The sequence below is a fragment of the Populus alba genome, chromosome 6, assembly GCF_005239225.2.
Source record: "Populus alba chromosome 6, ASM523922v2, whole genome shotgun sequence".
Classification (NCBI taxonomy): Eukaryota; Viridiplantae; Streptophyta; class Magnoliopsida; order Malpighiales; family Salicaceae; genus Populus; species Populus alba.
In genome coordinates this window covers 20,071,249-20,086,303 of record NC_133289.1, presented here as the reverse complement: position 1 = coordinate 20,086,303, position 15,055 = coordinate 20,071,249, and the positions used below count along the sequence as shown (strand labels likewise).

The 15,055-nt window shown below is 32.5% G+C and overlaps 1 protein-coding gene across 1 annotated transcript; it reads right to left on the bottom strand.

Moving 5' to 3' along the window:
* Positions 1–510: 510 nt before the first annotated feature.
* On the bottom strand, positions 511–6,707 carry LOC118030633 (uncharacterized). The gene is made up of 10 exons (XM_035034810.2): positions 5,856–6,707; positions 5,245–5,336; positions 4,890–4,992; positions 4,197–4,459; positions 3,908–4,039; positions 3,501–3,623; positions 3,254–3,382; positions 1,557–1,774; positions 1,316–1,469; positions 511–1,174 (listed from the first exon to the last, which is right to left on the bottom strand). Exons 1-10 carry the CDS (start codon positions 6,079–6,081, stop codon positions 956–958), a joined length of 1,659 nt encoding a protein of 552 aa, XP_034890701.1. The 5' UTR covers positions 6,082–6,707; the 3' UTR covers positions 511–955.
* Between the last annotated feature and the right edge of the window lie 8,348 nt (positions 6,708–15,055).

The following is a 15,055-nucleotide window of genomic DNA, read 5'->3' as shown; positions in this document are numbered from 1 at the left end:
CATTAAAGTGTCATACAAAATGAAATATTTCTTCAAAATAATTCAGAATGGGCATTTGTTATGTTGAGTTAAATGGATCTAGTCTACCGTGTTAAGGTCTGAGTTAAACATGTTTTTATGAGCATTAGGTTTTATATAGTTCTTGATCAAATAGCGAAAACAAATACTACAAAAGATATTGGTAATTTGGTATGCTAGCTTTGTAAAGCCACAGGATCAAAACCCATCTCAGAGAAGGGTGTTCTCAGCACTCCTCCAGCTAATCGCACGGGGATGCACGTGTTTCTCGTTGTACTGAAGCTGGATCATGATGAACCCATGAAGCTGAGAAGCAAGTGGCTTCTAAAGTTATTGGTGAGGAAATTAGTAAACCAACTACAGCAAGTTGACTGCATATTCTTTTCCTGGCTTTGATAATGTCAAGGAAGATAAAACCTGCACAATCTGCAATGCCTAGCTGGTGCAAATATTCCTGCAAACATAGGCAATGACAATACATTGGCAACTCACTTTCTGTCAAATGGCAACTTGAATAATAATACACGACGCAGAACAAATCCACTCGCCCTATTTGGTTTTACATTTGCATGAAGAGAGTTATTTTGAGTTGATCAAAAGACCTCATCTATGCAATGTGTTAAATTTACATGGTATGGTGTCAAAGCACACCCACCGAAGAGATGGAGTGTATACATAAAAGGTGTAGTTAGGTAAAACAACAAAATTTGTTGGGATTTTCACTCATCTATTGTTCCTTATGCACACCAAATGCAAGTATGTATGTATATGCAACGAGAGGGTAATTGTGTGACGCAAAGTAGAAACTGTCTTTCATTCTCAGAAAACTGGTGGTGGAAACAGCAAACTCCCACAGCATTGAGCTTTCTCAGTTTTCACATGTCACCATTGGCCAGTGACTATAAAGCAGCGTGTATGCCAGCTTGATACGGTGACATCATGCTCTAATCAAAAGCTCATATACATTGCTGTTGTTATCCCCGCTAACACGCTTCAGCATCTCAAAACTCTTACGGCTCCCTAAGAAATCAATCCGTTTAAAAATCACATAACCATGCACTGATGTTTCTTTGCTGGAGTACGCTGATCGAAGCCTGTCAGCATGTCTGGAATCAGTATGAATAGCAGCTCCTATTTCTTGCCCTGACATATCCTCCTGGAAGAGAATATAACACACATCAGCATTGATTCCATGAGCCATCAGGATTGATCACACAAGTTGATCAAAACATCCATATTTATGATCTCAAGAAGTGACGTACTAGCAAAGGGAAGGGAAAATATTTTCAAAACTTACCTGATAAAATGCATATATATGATCTAAAACCTCCAAACATGTAAAACCATTTTCACTGAAAAACGTTCTTGAAGATGGCCCCATTTCAGAAAATCGGTCAACGGGAAAAAGTATAGTCAGAAAGTGATTCTTAAATATCAATTCGGTTTTCTCACTGCAAGACACAGAAAGAGAATGAGTGAGACACTCATAAGCATTGAGGATAATTTTGGAAGGTATCCCGGTTGAGAAAAACAATAACCTCTCTGTCAGTGGCCGGGTTAAGTTTGCGAATGAAGCTTCTGAGTCCTTGATGTCTCCTTTTGCATCAAAAAATACAGATGTATGATGTTCACTAACATCTTCGCTGCTAAAAGAGTCTGTGTAAATAGAAGCTGTTGAAGTTGGCTCAGATATTGACCAGCAGATTGAATCCAGAAGGCTGCTAGGGGTTATTGGTCGTATTGGGGTTTGACAGGTCTGTAAAAATCCACAGAACAAAAGATACGTTTCACATCAACACAAGGCAGTTTTCAATACAGGACAGATGAACCTACCCACATGTAGAAAAACGCACTTGAAAGGAAGAGAAAACATGAAGTAATATACAAGAAATCACCACCAGCATGTCATTCATTTGAAAAATATGCAGAGGCACAAGGAGTCAAGGATCGCAAAGAAACTGACAAACAATGACTTTCAGGTGAAAAATTTACTAGCAAATTATCATGTTCACAGGATTCTGTAAAAGCACTCTTCAGCATTTTGCATGGTGATCAAATGTCAACAGCCCAAGATTTTCACCATTGCACCAGGGATGGCCCCTCAGTAATCAGGCCCAAGTCTTTCAAGTTATGACTTATTTTCACGGGACAATAGCTGTAATGGCCCAAATTTGAGAAAAGACCCCAATTCTACATGTTCAAGTAAATACATCTCTAGTAGATGGTGTGTGTCAAAGAGTCATCTCAACTTAAAAGCTTAAGCTTTAGATGAGGTCCCAAAACATAGTTTATTCTATTCACTAGCACACCTCATGAAAACACTTTGGCTTAAAACTTAAACATGCTCACCACTACTTTGTGTCAAGATTTTTTATTTAATTAGAAAAATAGGGGGATGGGGCTTGCTAGGAATCGAACTTGTGGCCATTTAGTAATATACAAGACTTCATCACCAGCATGTCACCAGCATGTCATTCATTTGAAAAATATGCAGAAGCGCGAGGGGTCAAGGATCACCAAGAAACTGACAAATGATGACTTTCAGGTGAAAAATTTACTAGCAAATTATCATATTCATAGGATTTTGTAAAAGCAATCCTCGGCATTTTGCATCTTGATCAAATGTCAATAGCCCACAATTTTCAACATCGCACTAAGGATGGTCCCTTGGTGCTCAGGCCCAAGTCTTTCAAGTTACGACTTATTTTCATGGGACAATAGCTGTAATGGCCTAAATTTGATAAAAGACCCCAATTCTATATGTTCAAGTAAATAAATCTCTAGTTGACGGTGTTTGTCAAAGAACCATTTCAACTCAAAAGTTTAAACTTTAGGTGAGGTCCCGAAATATGGTTTATTCTATTCACCAACACACCTCGTGAAAACATTTTGGCTTAAAACTTGAATAGGTCCACCATTACTTTGTGTCAAAATTTTAAATTTAGTTAGAATAATAGGGAATGGGGCTGCTAGGAATCGAACTTGTGGCCATTTAGTCATCGAGGCTTTGATATCGTGTCAAAGAAGTGTGGTCCAATCCAAGCAAATGGTTTCATTATATTCACTAACAGTTTCTATGTCTATTACACATTAAGCAAAACTGAGTCTCTCTAACACTAAAGCCAAAAATAGAGAACAGAAAGACAGAAGGCATTGCAATGCGAGAATAGCTAAACATGAAAAACACAAGCATGCAAGTGAAGATCTGATAACATGAATATTATTAACCACTAACCTGCATACGATGACTGCGACGATTTCTAACCCCATTCTTAGCAATATTCACAATCTGTAGCCTTTCTTCGTGACTTGCTTTACCTCTCAAACTCTGTGGATCTTGAGGAACATTTCTTCCATCCATTTCCTAGAACAAAATCAATTTTAAAGATGCAAAGTACAGGGGAAACAAAAACAAACATCTAGGAAAACATTAATTAAAAAGTATCATCATTAAATAAGCATTTGAACAACATCAAAAGTACCTCTTCTGTAATGTGATTTTGAAAATTTTCCAGCATCACGCCAACATGTCTGGCCAAATCAGCAGACATATGAACAAGCCTCTGCATGTGCTTCTCCTTCACGGTTTTCAGAATCCATGGTGGCTGAAATACATTACATGCGCAAAGAATTTAAATGAAATAAACTAATGAAGTGCAGTGCTAGTCAATATTAAGAGTAAAAGGATTTTCAAGTTGTAGATCATGTCATCAGTTAGATCATACAAAATATAGTGCAACTACAATACGCAAACAGTTGAAAAAAACTGACTTGGAAAATTCAAACAGTTTAAGCATCAAAAAGCAACTCTGTAGAGGAGCAGCATTTCAGAAGAAAATGAGAACACAGAGTACTCATTCTAGTGTGGAATCAGCAATGCAGAACTCACAGTAACAAGGTTATTAGAATGGCCAAGGTATTTTTGGATAGAAGCCCCTTCACACACTACATAACTTGCACTGCAACCAACAAACCATCGATCTAACACCTTGGCACCTTCTCTTGTAGCTGCCTCATAAACCTATCAAGCATATTAAATGACTCAAGGAGTTGATCAAAGACATTGTAAAGCAGTAAACATAGATGAAACATGGAGTCCCACTCATTTATCTAACATCAGCATGTAGATTAGAAGTAAAGTAAACTCACTGCTATCTGATACCAACATTTCAACTCACCTTACTTCGCAGATCATCTGAAATGTCTGAATCAACATACATGGAATTGCCAGACAGGTTCAAGCCAATACTTTTGATGGGACTTCTTCCAGAAGATAGTTGATGTAGTCCTTCACTCTTGTTGAATTGCTTGACATCATTAATACCAACAGGAAGACAAACATTTTCAGCACCAGTAAAACCGACAAGCCGATTCATTTCATCTAAGCGTGCACCATTTTCTCCAACACTCTTGACACTATAGAGTGATTCACTCAACCTTACTGCAGTGGATGAAAAAACAAATGGATTTGATACAACGAGCTAAAAATAAAATCACTTTAATTCTCTTGTTTCCTTGTTGTGTTCTTGTCTGAGAAAAACAATCAAGATACATTTTCACATAAAAATCCTAACAAACAGAAGCCTCGCTAAAAAACTCAGGCAAATAGCCCACCCTAAACCATATGGAAAACCCATAGAACCCTCTTTAAACAGAATAAAGGCAAGCATAAAAAAATATCAGTATAGCACTTGAAAAGGCACCATAGCTCTGAGAGAGATCAAATCTCCTAATTCATATGTGAGGTTACAAATAAGATTGAATTTGTGACAGAAAATTGCACAAAACCAGCTCTTGGTAGATAAAACCTTTTATTAGCAACTAAATGCATATAATTGATTAGTACAAAACCAGAATTAGTCAACTCTTACCATTCCTCCTGACACTGTCCACAAACCATCCAAGCGTTACAACAAAGAGACCAATTTTAGATCCATGCTTCAAAGCATGCTCTAATTTACGTCCACCAAAGCTGTAACTAGTGTTAAGGTTCCACAGAGTCATGGCATCAATAGCGAAGAGATATTTAATGTATTCTGGGACTAAAAGACAATGAGAAATGCCTAATAATACAGTCAACCCAAACAAAGAATTAAGATGATTGCAAAATTTCACTCGCATGCATATCCAATGCACAAGCCCATTTTACAACGAAGCATCTCCACCAAACTGCCATTTCATGTCAAAAAATGATTTAATCTACGTCATAAAAGAGTAAAAGGATATCTGAACCACCAAATGAGTACACTGAGGATGCAAATTAGGGCTGTATTGACCACCTAATCTCTCTGTTGCTTCCATGACTTGTTTCCTGGCTTCTGCATAAGAAGAATTTCAAACCTGAACAACTACTTATTTAGATAGTTAAACGAGAAAATTGAATTGTTTTATCTGTTAAAAAAGAATATAAATTTAACATATCAAATAATTTGAAGAGAGAATCAAAAAGATGAAACAACACATCATATTCAAGATAGCCATAATTCTACCTTAGTTAGCATCATGTTTTTCTTTTAAAGGAGAGAAGATTACATAAAACAGATAGCTCAAATATGTACCTGATACCTAACAATTCAAAGAAAAAATGTTGTTGTTATCATAACAATAACACAAACAGCTGCAACTGTATAGTTATTGTTCGTGACTTCATACAAATAATAAAAAAAAACGTTACTTTTATATGATAAACACAAATCTACAATATAATACAAATTTCAAACACAAAATCACAATCTTTCATGCCTTCTTTATGTTTTTCTTGCTAAATAAATCAACAATTCAGAATCTTAAAAATTAAAAACAAGCAAAAACATTACTCAGTACCGCGAAGTAAATACCTTTGGATAGACCGGTAACACAAATAACAAGACCAGCAAATGGACCATGTGATCTAACCACGACAGGCTCAGACCCAATAGAGGAAGTAACAGGAGACATTGGCTCAAAAGATTGCAACCCTCTAAAAGAAGGTAATGAAGCTGACATCCCCACAAACAACCTTGAACACCCTTTACTATCAACTACTTGAACTCTACCACTACCGCCATCACCAGCACCGCCCATAAGCCCCCACCACACTTAAAAATCTATTTTTAATTCTTGATTCGCACCATAATTAACCATAGAAAATTAAATCAACAAAGCACCAGTCTTTCAAACAAAACAATAAAGATTCCATTGCATGAAACAAAAAAAGATTAATGAGCGGGAAAGAGAAAAAGAAAGAAGACAATACTAATTAGAGGTAATGATGGTGTTTCTGAAATGACTAGAAATAATCCGAAGTAGAAATCTTGACAAGAAACAAAAAGTGGGTTGATGTTAAAAAGAACAAAAACAAAACCTCAACCAAGAAGTAGTACTAAAACGAAACAGTATAGGACTTTGGAAGAAAAGGGTGTTTGAAGAAGAGAACAAAACAGTAAAGGAATGTGAATTTTGATTCAAAGAGAGTGTTAAAAGTAGTAGGAGTAGCAGAGGTTGATGAGACAAATCACAAATAGAGAATTTCTTGAAGAGATCCCTTCAAAAAGTCAGAAAAAATTTGAATGTCGTGCTTTGCTTGCTCTCTGGCTCTGAATCTGTAATGTAAAAATCACTGCTTTGGCTTTTGTTTTTTGCTTTATTGGTTTCAAAAAAAAGGGGAATCGCACCATTTCATTATCCAAGCCAAAGCCACGAGCGTTAGAAGTTTTCACTTTTCTCTGTATTTCACATTCAAAAGCTGGATTTATTCTACCCAAAATAGACATGTTATTTTTGCGCAATTACATGGCTGACATTGTACACATACAAGTGAAAACAAAAGCCTATGTGGTTGTTGCATAGTGGAGTTAACTATAACTTAGTCCCTATGTTTTATTAAGGTATATTAATTAACTCCTATAATATAAAAAAAAATTAAATAATCATTTAATCAATGTTGACCATGCTTAATTTAGAAGTATTTTGTTCCAAAAAATAAAAAAGCTTTATTTCTCATCAATCTCTCCATCTTATCCTTTTCTTTAAAAAAATCTCAAAACAAAAAATAAAACTAATTAAATATACAAAATTAATTAATTATTAAATATATGATTTTTGAAATCATGAGGACTAATTAATTAGTTTTGACAAACTATAAGAACTAGTTTATAATTAAGAGAAATCATGGTGTGTATCATTAAATTATAACAAACAAAAAAGAAAAAAGAAACTCCCAAGATTTCTAACCAGTAACCACAGCCATCAGTTTCAAGACTTCAATGAATATGACAGAAGACGAGTTACATCCTGCAATTAATTTAATAATTATGATATGAACTCCTTGATGTTAGAAGAGATGGTGATTGAAGTTGTTGTTGTGGAGCATAAGAACATGTTTCACCTTTTCTCCTTTCTTCTCACTTGTTTGATCGTGAGAAAGGCAGGTGGAGTAGGCATTGAGTTGTTTGATTAAATTTCTTGCTCGTTGAAGTTTCATAAACTTAGAGATCTATCATGAGAGATTAGTGGCCCGGTTTACATGGTGAATAAGTCAATCTCCTCATCCTTATGGCCATGATTTTTCTGCCTGCATTGATGGAATCTTGGCTCGGAATGCTACCTGACGAACAAGCTTCTTCCGACTAATTCAAGCATGGTGTAACTATGCCCGCCCACACCTGGTCGAAACTTGATTTTGATCTAGTTTTACCCATAATATATCTAAGAATCCATTTAGGAACGCAGTGCAAACCGAGTTTTTATAAAATTTAAATATTTTTAGTTAAAATTTAATTTAATTTGTATATTTTGGATTGTTTTGATGTGTTGATATCAAAAATAATTTTTTTTTTTAAAAAAAGCATCAGTAGCATACATTTTAATACAAAAAAGTTATTTAAAAAACAACCACTATCACATTACCAAACATATTCTAAATTTACTTAATAGATTAACCCGTGATTCGATACATGTATTATCATCATTTCTCTACATGCTATTTGTTTTCATTGTGCTTTTTTATGTTGGAGTCATTATGGTTTAATTATTTTGCTGGGTTTTTACCCTACACTGCATCCAATTGCCCTATGATGTCGTCTTATGTTAATGAAATTTCATTGTTGTTTTTTAAAAAGGGTAATTAAATAGTTAGATAGACATGCTTAGAATTGGTTCACTCACGGGTAGTTGTCATCTTCCACGATACTCCTTTAGGTCACCTAAAGTTGGCCTGAATTATTTAATGGCTTGTAGTATAAAGGTAGCATAAGCAGTGACATTGCCAGCAACGCACTACAAAAATGTTCATACAGTTGACATGATTGATGTTATGTAAAGCACAAAGAAACTAGTCACTACGACCAATTTAAGCTTGAAATTAGGAGGGCAGAGTCTTTTTTGTGTTTACAATGATGCAAGAGTGCCACAATAGTATGATTAAATTCTTGATTTTAAAGCTTGCATCGAAAGGCTGCTCAAATCCTCATCTGCGATCTTTGGCTGTGTTCAAGTTTGGATCCCATTGCCCACCGGACTGGATTTGAGCATGAGATTTTCAGTTGTGGCAGCAGCTGGCTATGGTTTCTACTTCTACAGGTTCAACAGGTATGCTGGAAAGCAAGGCAGCGCTATGTATCATATTAAAAAATAATATAAATTTTATTTTAAAATTTTATTTAACAATTTAAATTATTAAATTGAATTAATTTTATGATATGGTGATGACTAAGTGGTTACGAATTCGAATATCATTATCCTTATTTATTTGATAAAAATTATGTACAAGATAAAATGAATCTATATAAATTTTAAGTTTAAAGAACTTTCATTTAAAATAGTTATAAATTATATTTTAAAATTTTATTTAACAATTTAAATTATTAAATTAAATCAATTTTATAAAATATCCAAGAAAGATTTGTGAAATCAGAAACGATGGCGAGGAAGTCAGCCTGAAAACGGTGGCAGTGGAAATGAAAGAGAAAGTATAATTTGACCTATCGACATGAAATATTCAGCAACTACATGATGACAAATCAGGATTCTAGTCCACGATAAAATGATAACACTGTCCAATTAAGTGGTAGGCCATGTCCACTCCTGAAGCTCCACGGCCATCTATTATAATTCATTTTCATGTATATGTATGTAATATCACTATTTGTCCCTTGCCTGCTCCTTGGAAATTCACATGGTAAGGGGGGGAATTAGCAAACTGCCGTAAAGCCGTTTCAAGCACAGTTTCTCGTTGCTTTTCAAATTGTAATTGTTGTGTTTTCAAAATATGTTTAATGTTAAAATATATTAAATTGATGTTTTTTAATAATTTTAATTGTTAAAAAACCAATTCAATCAAAAATTTAAGTTATTAGGTTATATCCCAAGATATAATTATATTATTCTCTAACAAACTTCTTCAAGTAAAAGCTCTTTAGACCTGAAACTTGTATAAACTCATATTAACTTGTGTATAATTTTTATTAAATAAATATTGATGGTAAGATTCAAACTCGTGATTTTTTGGTTATTAAAATTTTAATATAATATTAAAAAGTTATCTTAATCTAAAAAATTAAATTATTAAATAAAATCCAAAATATAATTATATTATTCTCTTAAATCTAGATTTGATCTCATCCTATGCTGTTAATCTTTGCTGCAGAAGTTAACAAGATACATAACTTTTGTTAGGCAGAGTGGGACATGGACACTTTCCGAGCTATAATAGTAAGGAAGCACACAAGTTCATGTTATCACAGCGCTAAAGCTATAAATTAATGCTGTCATAATGTTTTATTAATCAAGCAAATAATGATAAGATTAAAGAAGCTCATCATGGAAAGTGCCGATCTAACAGCATTAGACTAATTAATTAATTTTTGATGTGGTGAAGGCTTCTTGATTATCGCGTCGGGTCTCCCATCAACCGCGTACCAAACCTTGCGCAGCAAGCTTCTACGTGTTACAACATGCGTAGCCATGGAAACATACGAGTCAATGGTCAAGGTACTTTTTTAAAAAATTAAATAAATTAAATTAAATTAAATCAAGTGAAGAGGGGGGAGGAAAGAGGAGGATGCGGTCAACTCATCTGTCAACTTCCTAAAATGTACATAAGGAAGCCAAAAAAAAAAAAAATAGAGAGAGAGAGAGAGAGAGAGAGAGAGAGAGAGAGAGAGAGAGAGAGAGAGAGTTGATTTCACTTCGCATGGTACTTCGTATTCGAAGTATCGAGAAATAGCATGACGTTAAATTAAAAATAAATTGTGAGAAATATAATTTTAGGCTATGGAATAAAAAAAGAGTGGAAAACTTCAATTTAGTCCTTGAAGTTTAGTTCATACATTATTTGATCTCTGATGTTTTAGAATTCTATGTTATAGTCTGAAACTTCATTGTTTATACAGTGAGAAAAGGGAGAAAATCATTTAAAAATAGAAGAAAGGAGAAAGAGGTTACTTGGGCACATTCTGGTGATGAAAAATACCGATCATTGTGTTATTGGGTTTATTTTGCAAATAAAAGTTTTATGGAGGTAGTTTGAATTCTTTATATTGCTAAGAAAAATAAATTGGGACTTGGGAGGGTTTTTGTGATTTGGTTTAATTTTGAGTTCTTAGAAAGATTGGAGGTGTTTTGGGAAATAAATAGGTTTAATGAGGCTTTTATAATATTTTGTAGGAGTTTATATACGAAAACAAGTTAAAAATGAATTTTTTAAGTTTTTAAAATTTTAAAATCCAAACCTTAACTTTTCAACCACCATAAATGGTTGGATTCTGCCGTCCACACTATAAAACAATGAATTGTACGTTCTTTTAAAAAACAGAGGAGTTACGTAAAGGTAGTTTGAATTTTTTAATGGCTTGTAGTATAAAGGTACCATAAGCAGTGACATCTTGTCAAAATAAAAGTAGATTGTAGCTTGAATTTTTTTTTTTTTTTTTTTGTGATGTGATTTAATTTTGAAATTTTAGAAAACATGAGGTTTTTTTTGGGATAAAACTGGGTTTAACGGATGTTTAATAGTTATTTTGGTGTGAAAATAAATTGAAAATGAGTTTTTATAATCTTAAAATTTGGATATTAACTTTCAACCATCATAAATAATCGGAATCTGTACCAGAAAATAAACACATTGTTTGTCTAGATAAACAACACATCATTCATTCTATAAAACAAATTAAGATAGACAATGAGTGTGCAAGTTTAACCTTTTTATTTTAGGTGATACGCTTATAAACTATTTGTTAAATAACCCCAAGTCTTTTTCTTGAAAAATATAATAAAACTTTCTTTAAATAATTTTATTAAAAATAATAATTAGACAATTCTCCAATTATGCCTTAATTTTTCATAACAATAGAGCTTGTGATATTTACCATTACTTTACTATTAGTTATATATTAAACTAATATGTATTTATTTTTTTAAAATTATGAATTTCGATATTTGATAAGAATAGAATATCTGTTTTACTATTTTTATTATAGATTTTTTATAAAATAGTATAAGACTTATTATTCTTAGATTTGTTCATAATAGCGTCTAGAAAAGCTCGATCCATATTTTTGTTTTGTTTTGTTCTTATTTAAACTTGTTTTGATGATCACAGTAAGTTTTTTATTTTAAAAACAAAACTTTTAATAAAAGAAATACATGAATAAAGAAAGTGAGTATATTATTAAAAAGATACATTTTCTCTTTAATTTAATTCATTAAGATTTTTACGAATATTTTTTAATTGCTAATAGTTTTTATTCAATAAACCTTGTTGCAAATAAACAGACATGTTATTTTCAAAATCCAAAATCACATGAATGTGAGAAGATAATTTTAATTAAAAAAATATATTTTCCTTTAAAATTTTTATGAATTGACTTTCTTACAAATATTTATTTTAATTTTTATATTATTAAATAAAAAATAAATTTTGAAACAACACTTGTGCACTATGCTTATCAAAATTAAGTCAGATGGACACTTGAGGGTCTAGCCCATTGGTCAACAACAAAGCTTGTCTTTGCGAAGGTCCTGGGTTCGATCCTCAAGAGTACCAGCCTGTCACCCCCGCGGTGCCTTACCTGCCTACTGGGCTTGCAGGATGTTCAGTGGGCCCGGGAAATAGTCGTGGTGCGCGTAAGCTGGCCCGGACACCCCGGGTTACCAAAAAAAATAAAATAAAATAAAATAAAAATAAGTCAGATGGTGGCTCACACTGGGAGAAACCTCCGTTCAAACTTGCTCGCCTAATACTAGTTTGATTCTTTGCGGGATGAATCAATTTTTTTTTTTCAACATCATAAAAGGCTGCGGGTGTTGTGTTAATGTTTTTTATCATAAAAAAAATTGTATTTGCAAACTACAAGGTTTATATTCATGTTCAATAAAAAAAAATTGAGAATGATATATAGCTAATAAATGATAATAATTAATAATTGATTGATTCCAGCCAAAAATTAAATAAAAAAAGGTAAGATAAAGATGTTATTTCTTAGAAAAAAAAAGGTAAATATTTATTTTATTTTGAAATTGGGTCTCTAAAGTTTAAATTAATTTGGGTCAATAAAATTAAATTTTATTTTTCCAAATCAAACAGTGATACAATGTCAAAATTTATTTTTAACATTGCGAGAGCTCTATTTTCAAGTCAAATAAAATAAAACATCAAATTCAATTTCAAGTCAACTTAATATTTAAAGATAAAATTAAAAATAAAAAATAGTTAAGGGATAACAAAATTAAAAAGAAAAAGAAAATACCAAGGGTAACTATTGTAACCCACGGTGGTTTGTGTCTTTCTTCTATATTGTATTTCCATTTTATTTTTATTTTTCTTCCTTCTCTCACCATCTCATGTGTTTATGATTTCGAACACCGTTTCATGGTTTACCAGCGATGAATATGTAAAACTAAACTACAATTGTTAAAAGAGAAGCAAAAGAATGGAATGAAAAAAGAAGTTTGAAGGGCCAATAAAAAGAACGAGAGAAGGATGCAAATGAAAACAAAAGATTTTATGTGGTAAAAATAGTTTGAAAAACTCAATCAAAAGAAAAAAAAGAAAGGATGCAAATGAAAAAAAAAAATCTTGAGGTGGCTCACAATTCTTATGAAGTTTTCACCCCAAGTTTTTTAATTGTACTAGTCCATTGGCCGTGATATACTACATATTAGATTCTTTTTAATGCAAAACAATATTTATGCATTGATATTGTGTTTTCTAAAAAGAAAAAAAAATAGTTATGAATGCAAAGTTTGACCTATATTGGATGATATCTTTTTTCAATGCCGGGTAAGTAATATATTGGATTTTTTTTTAAAATATTGAAACAACAATATATTAGATTGGTCTAATTTAACTCGGGTTAATCAATTAAACTCGCACCTGAATTATGAAATCGTGACAACGTCATAAAAAAATAAAAACAAATAATTATATCCAATCTCAAAGCAATCTAATGTTAAAAAATAAAATTAAAAAAAAATCAGTTAAAAAAAGATTAAAAACTAGACTCGAGTGAACTCGAGTTAATTTTGTTAAACTTGTAATTTAAGTCATACATCTCACTAAATTTAATATCTTTTATTTCTTAAGTTATTTTTTTATTTAATTACATAATAACTAGGTAGAGATACTTTTTTGTATTAAATAAAAAACAATTTGAAAAATAAACAAACATGAGAGGCACAAGAGACTGAAAAACAAAAAATGACCTAGTTTTTTAAGTTAAATAACAAAAAAATGTTTTAAAGTCAAATAAGAAAAAGACCCATTTAAATAATAATAATAAAAAAAGAATGATTTTTTTTCTTTTAATTTTAAAGGGCTGAAAATGCATTAAGTAAAAACAAATTTTTAAAAAATTAACAACAAGACCAGACGTATATACCTACCTATAATCTTGGCCTATAAAAAGAAAAATTATAAATAAAAATATTTAATTAAAAAAATTGAGTGAACTCATATCAACTTGTTAAACCAATGATTTAGATCATGAATTTCATTAAATTTAATAACTCTTTATCTCATAAATTATTTTTTTATTTAAAGGTGGGTGAGACTTTTTTTTTTGTATCAAGTAATTTAAAAAATAACATTTACTCTTCAATTAATCATCCGCAGGAAGAAAGTAGTAGCAGTATTGCATCCTGGAGTAGAGCAACATATCAGTGTCTTATTCCTTACATAAACATTCTATATAATACATTAATTGTGAAATCTTTCTCAGCTAAAAACATAATTATAAGAGTAATTATAATTAGAGAGAGGGGGGGGGGGTAATTGATCTTTTCATGGTATTTTCCTTCTTTTTTTTTCCATTTTTGTTTTCATGGTGCATTGATTCCTTTATTTCTCTCATTCCTTTGTAAGATATCTTGTCATTTCTCTTTTATCTTTATGATATGTAAGTTCATGATTTATGCTGGTCAAAAAAAGAAAAGAAAAGAGAGAGACTACATTTGGGTGTTAGCCAGTGTAATCTGGCATCCGATTTACATGCAGCGGAGACTTGTAAAACCCTAATGAATTCTGGAGGCAAAGAATTCAAACGACCATATTATACTCTCTATACTTTTAAACGTCTTTACGGACACATTATCATAAATGGTAAATGATGCTTGATGTCTGCTATGACCAGACCAACTTTCCAAGCAGGGGTCAATCTTGAATCCTTGATAGCTGACACAGCAGCAACAGCATCAGATTCGATTACAATCCCATGAGTTCCCAACGAAGTAGTGAAGATGAGAGCTTCCCTAATCTTCATGGCTTGTCCTCGAGCGACATGCCTACTCTTGCACTTGGAACCCCTACCATCCCCACCGCTTTACCACTGTGGTTCCTACACACAACCCCAAAACCCGGCAATTGGGCTTTCCTCAGTCATCGAAACAACATATTTATCTTTAGGTTCCCATCAAGTGGTTTTGCCCTTCTATTCATCTGGACTCCTCTTTGAGAAGATGTTGGAGCAGGAGAAGGAGAAGGAAGGAGGGTCCTGCTGCAGGGATGTCTTTCTTGCTACTTCATCTATTTGATGGTCATTCTTGCTCTTCCAAACTTGTCAAC

Coding starts and splice junctions, on each gene's coding strand:
- LOC118030633 (XM_035034810.2), bottom strand. CDS start 6,081: ATGGGCGGTGCTGGTGATGGCGGTAGTGGTAGAGTTCAAGTAGTTGAT. Junction 1,470..1,556: donor ACCCGGCCACTGACAGAGAG/GTTATTGTTTTT, acceptor TGTGTCTTGCAG/TGAGAAAACCGAATTGATAT. Junction 1,175..1,315: donor ATATATATGCATTTTATCAG/GTAAGTTTTGAA, acceptor ATTCTCTTCCAG/GAGGATATGTCAGGGCAAGA.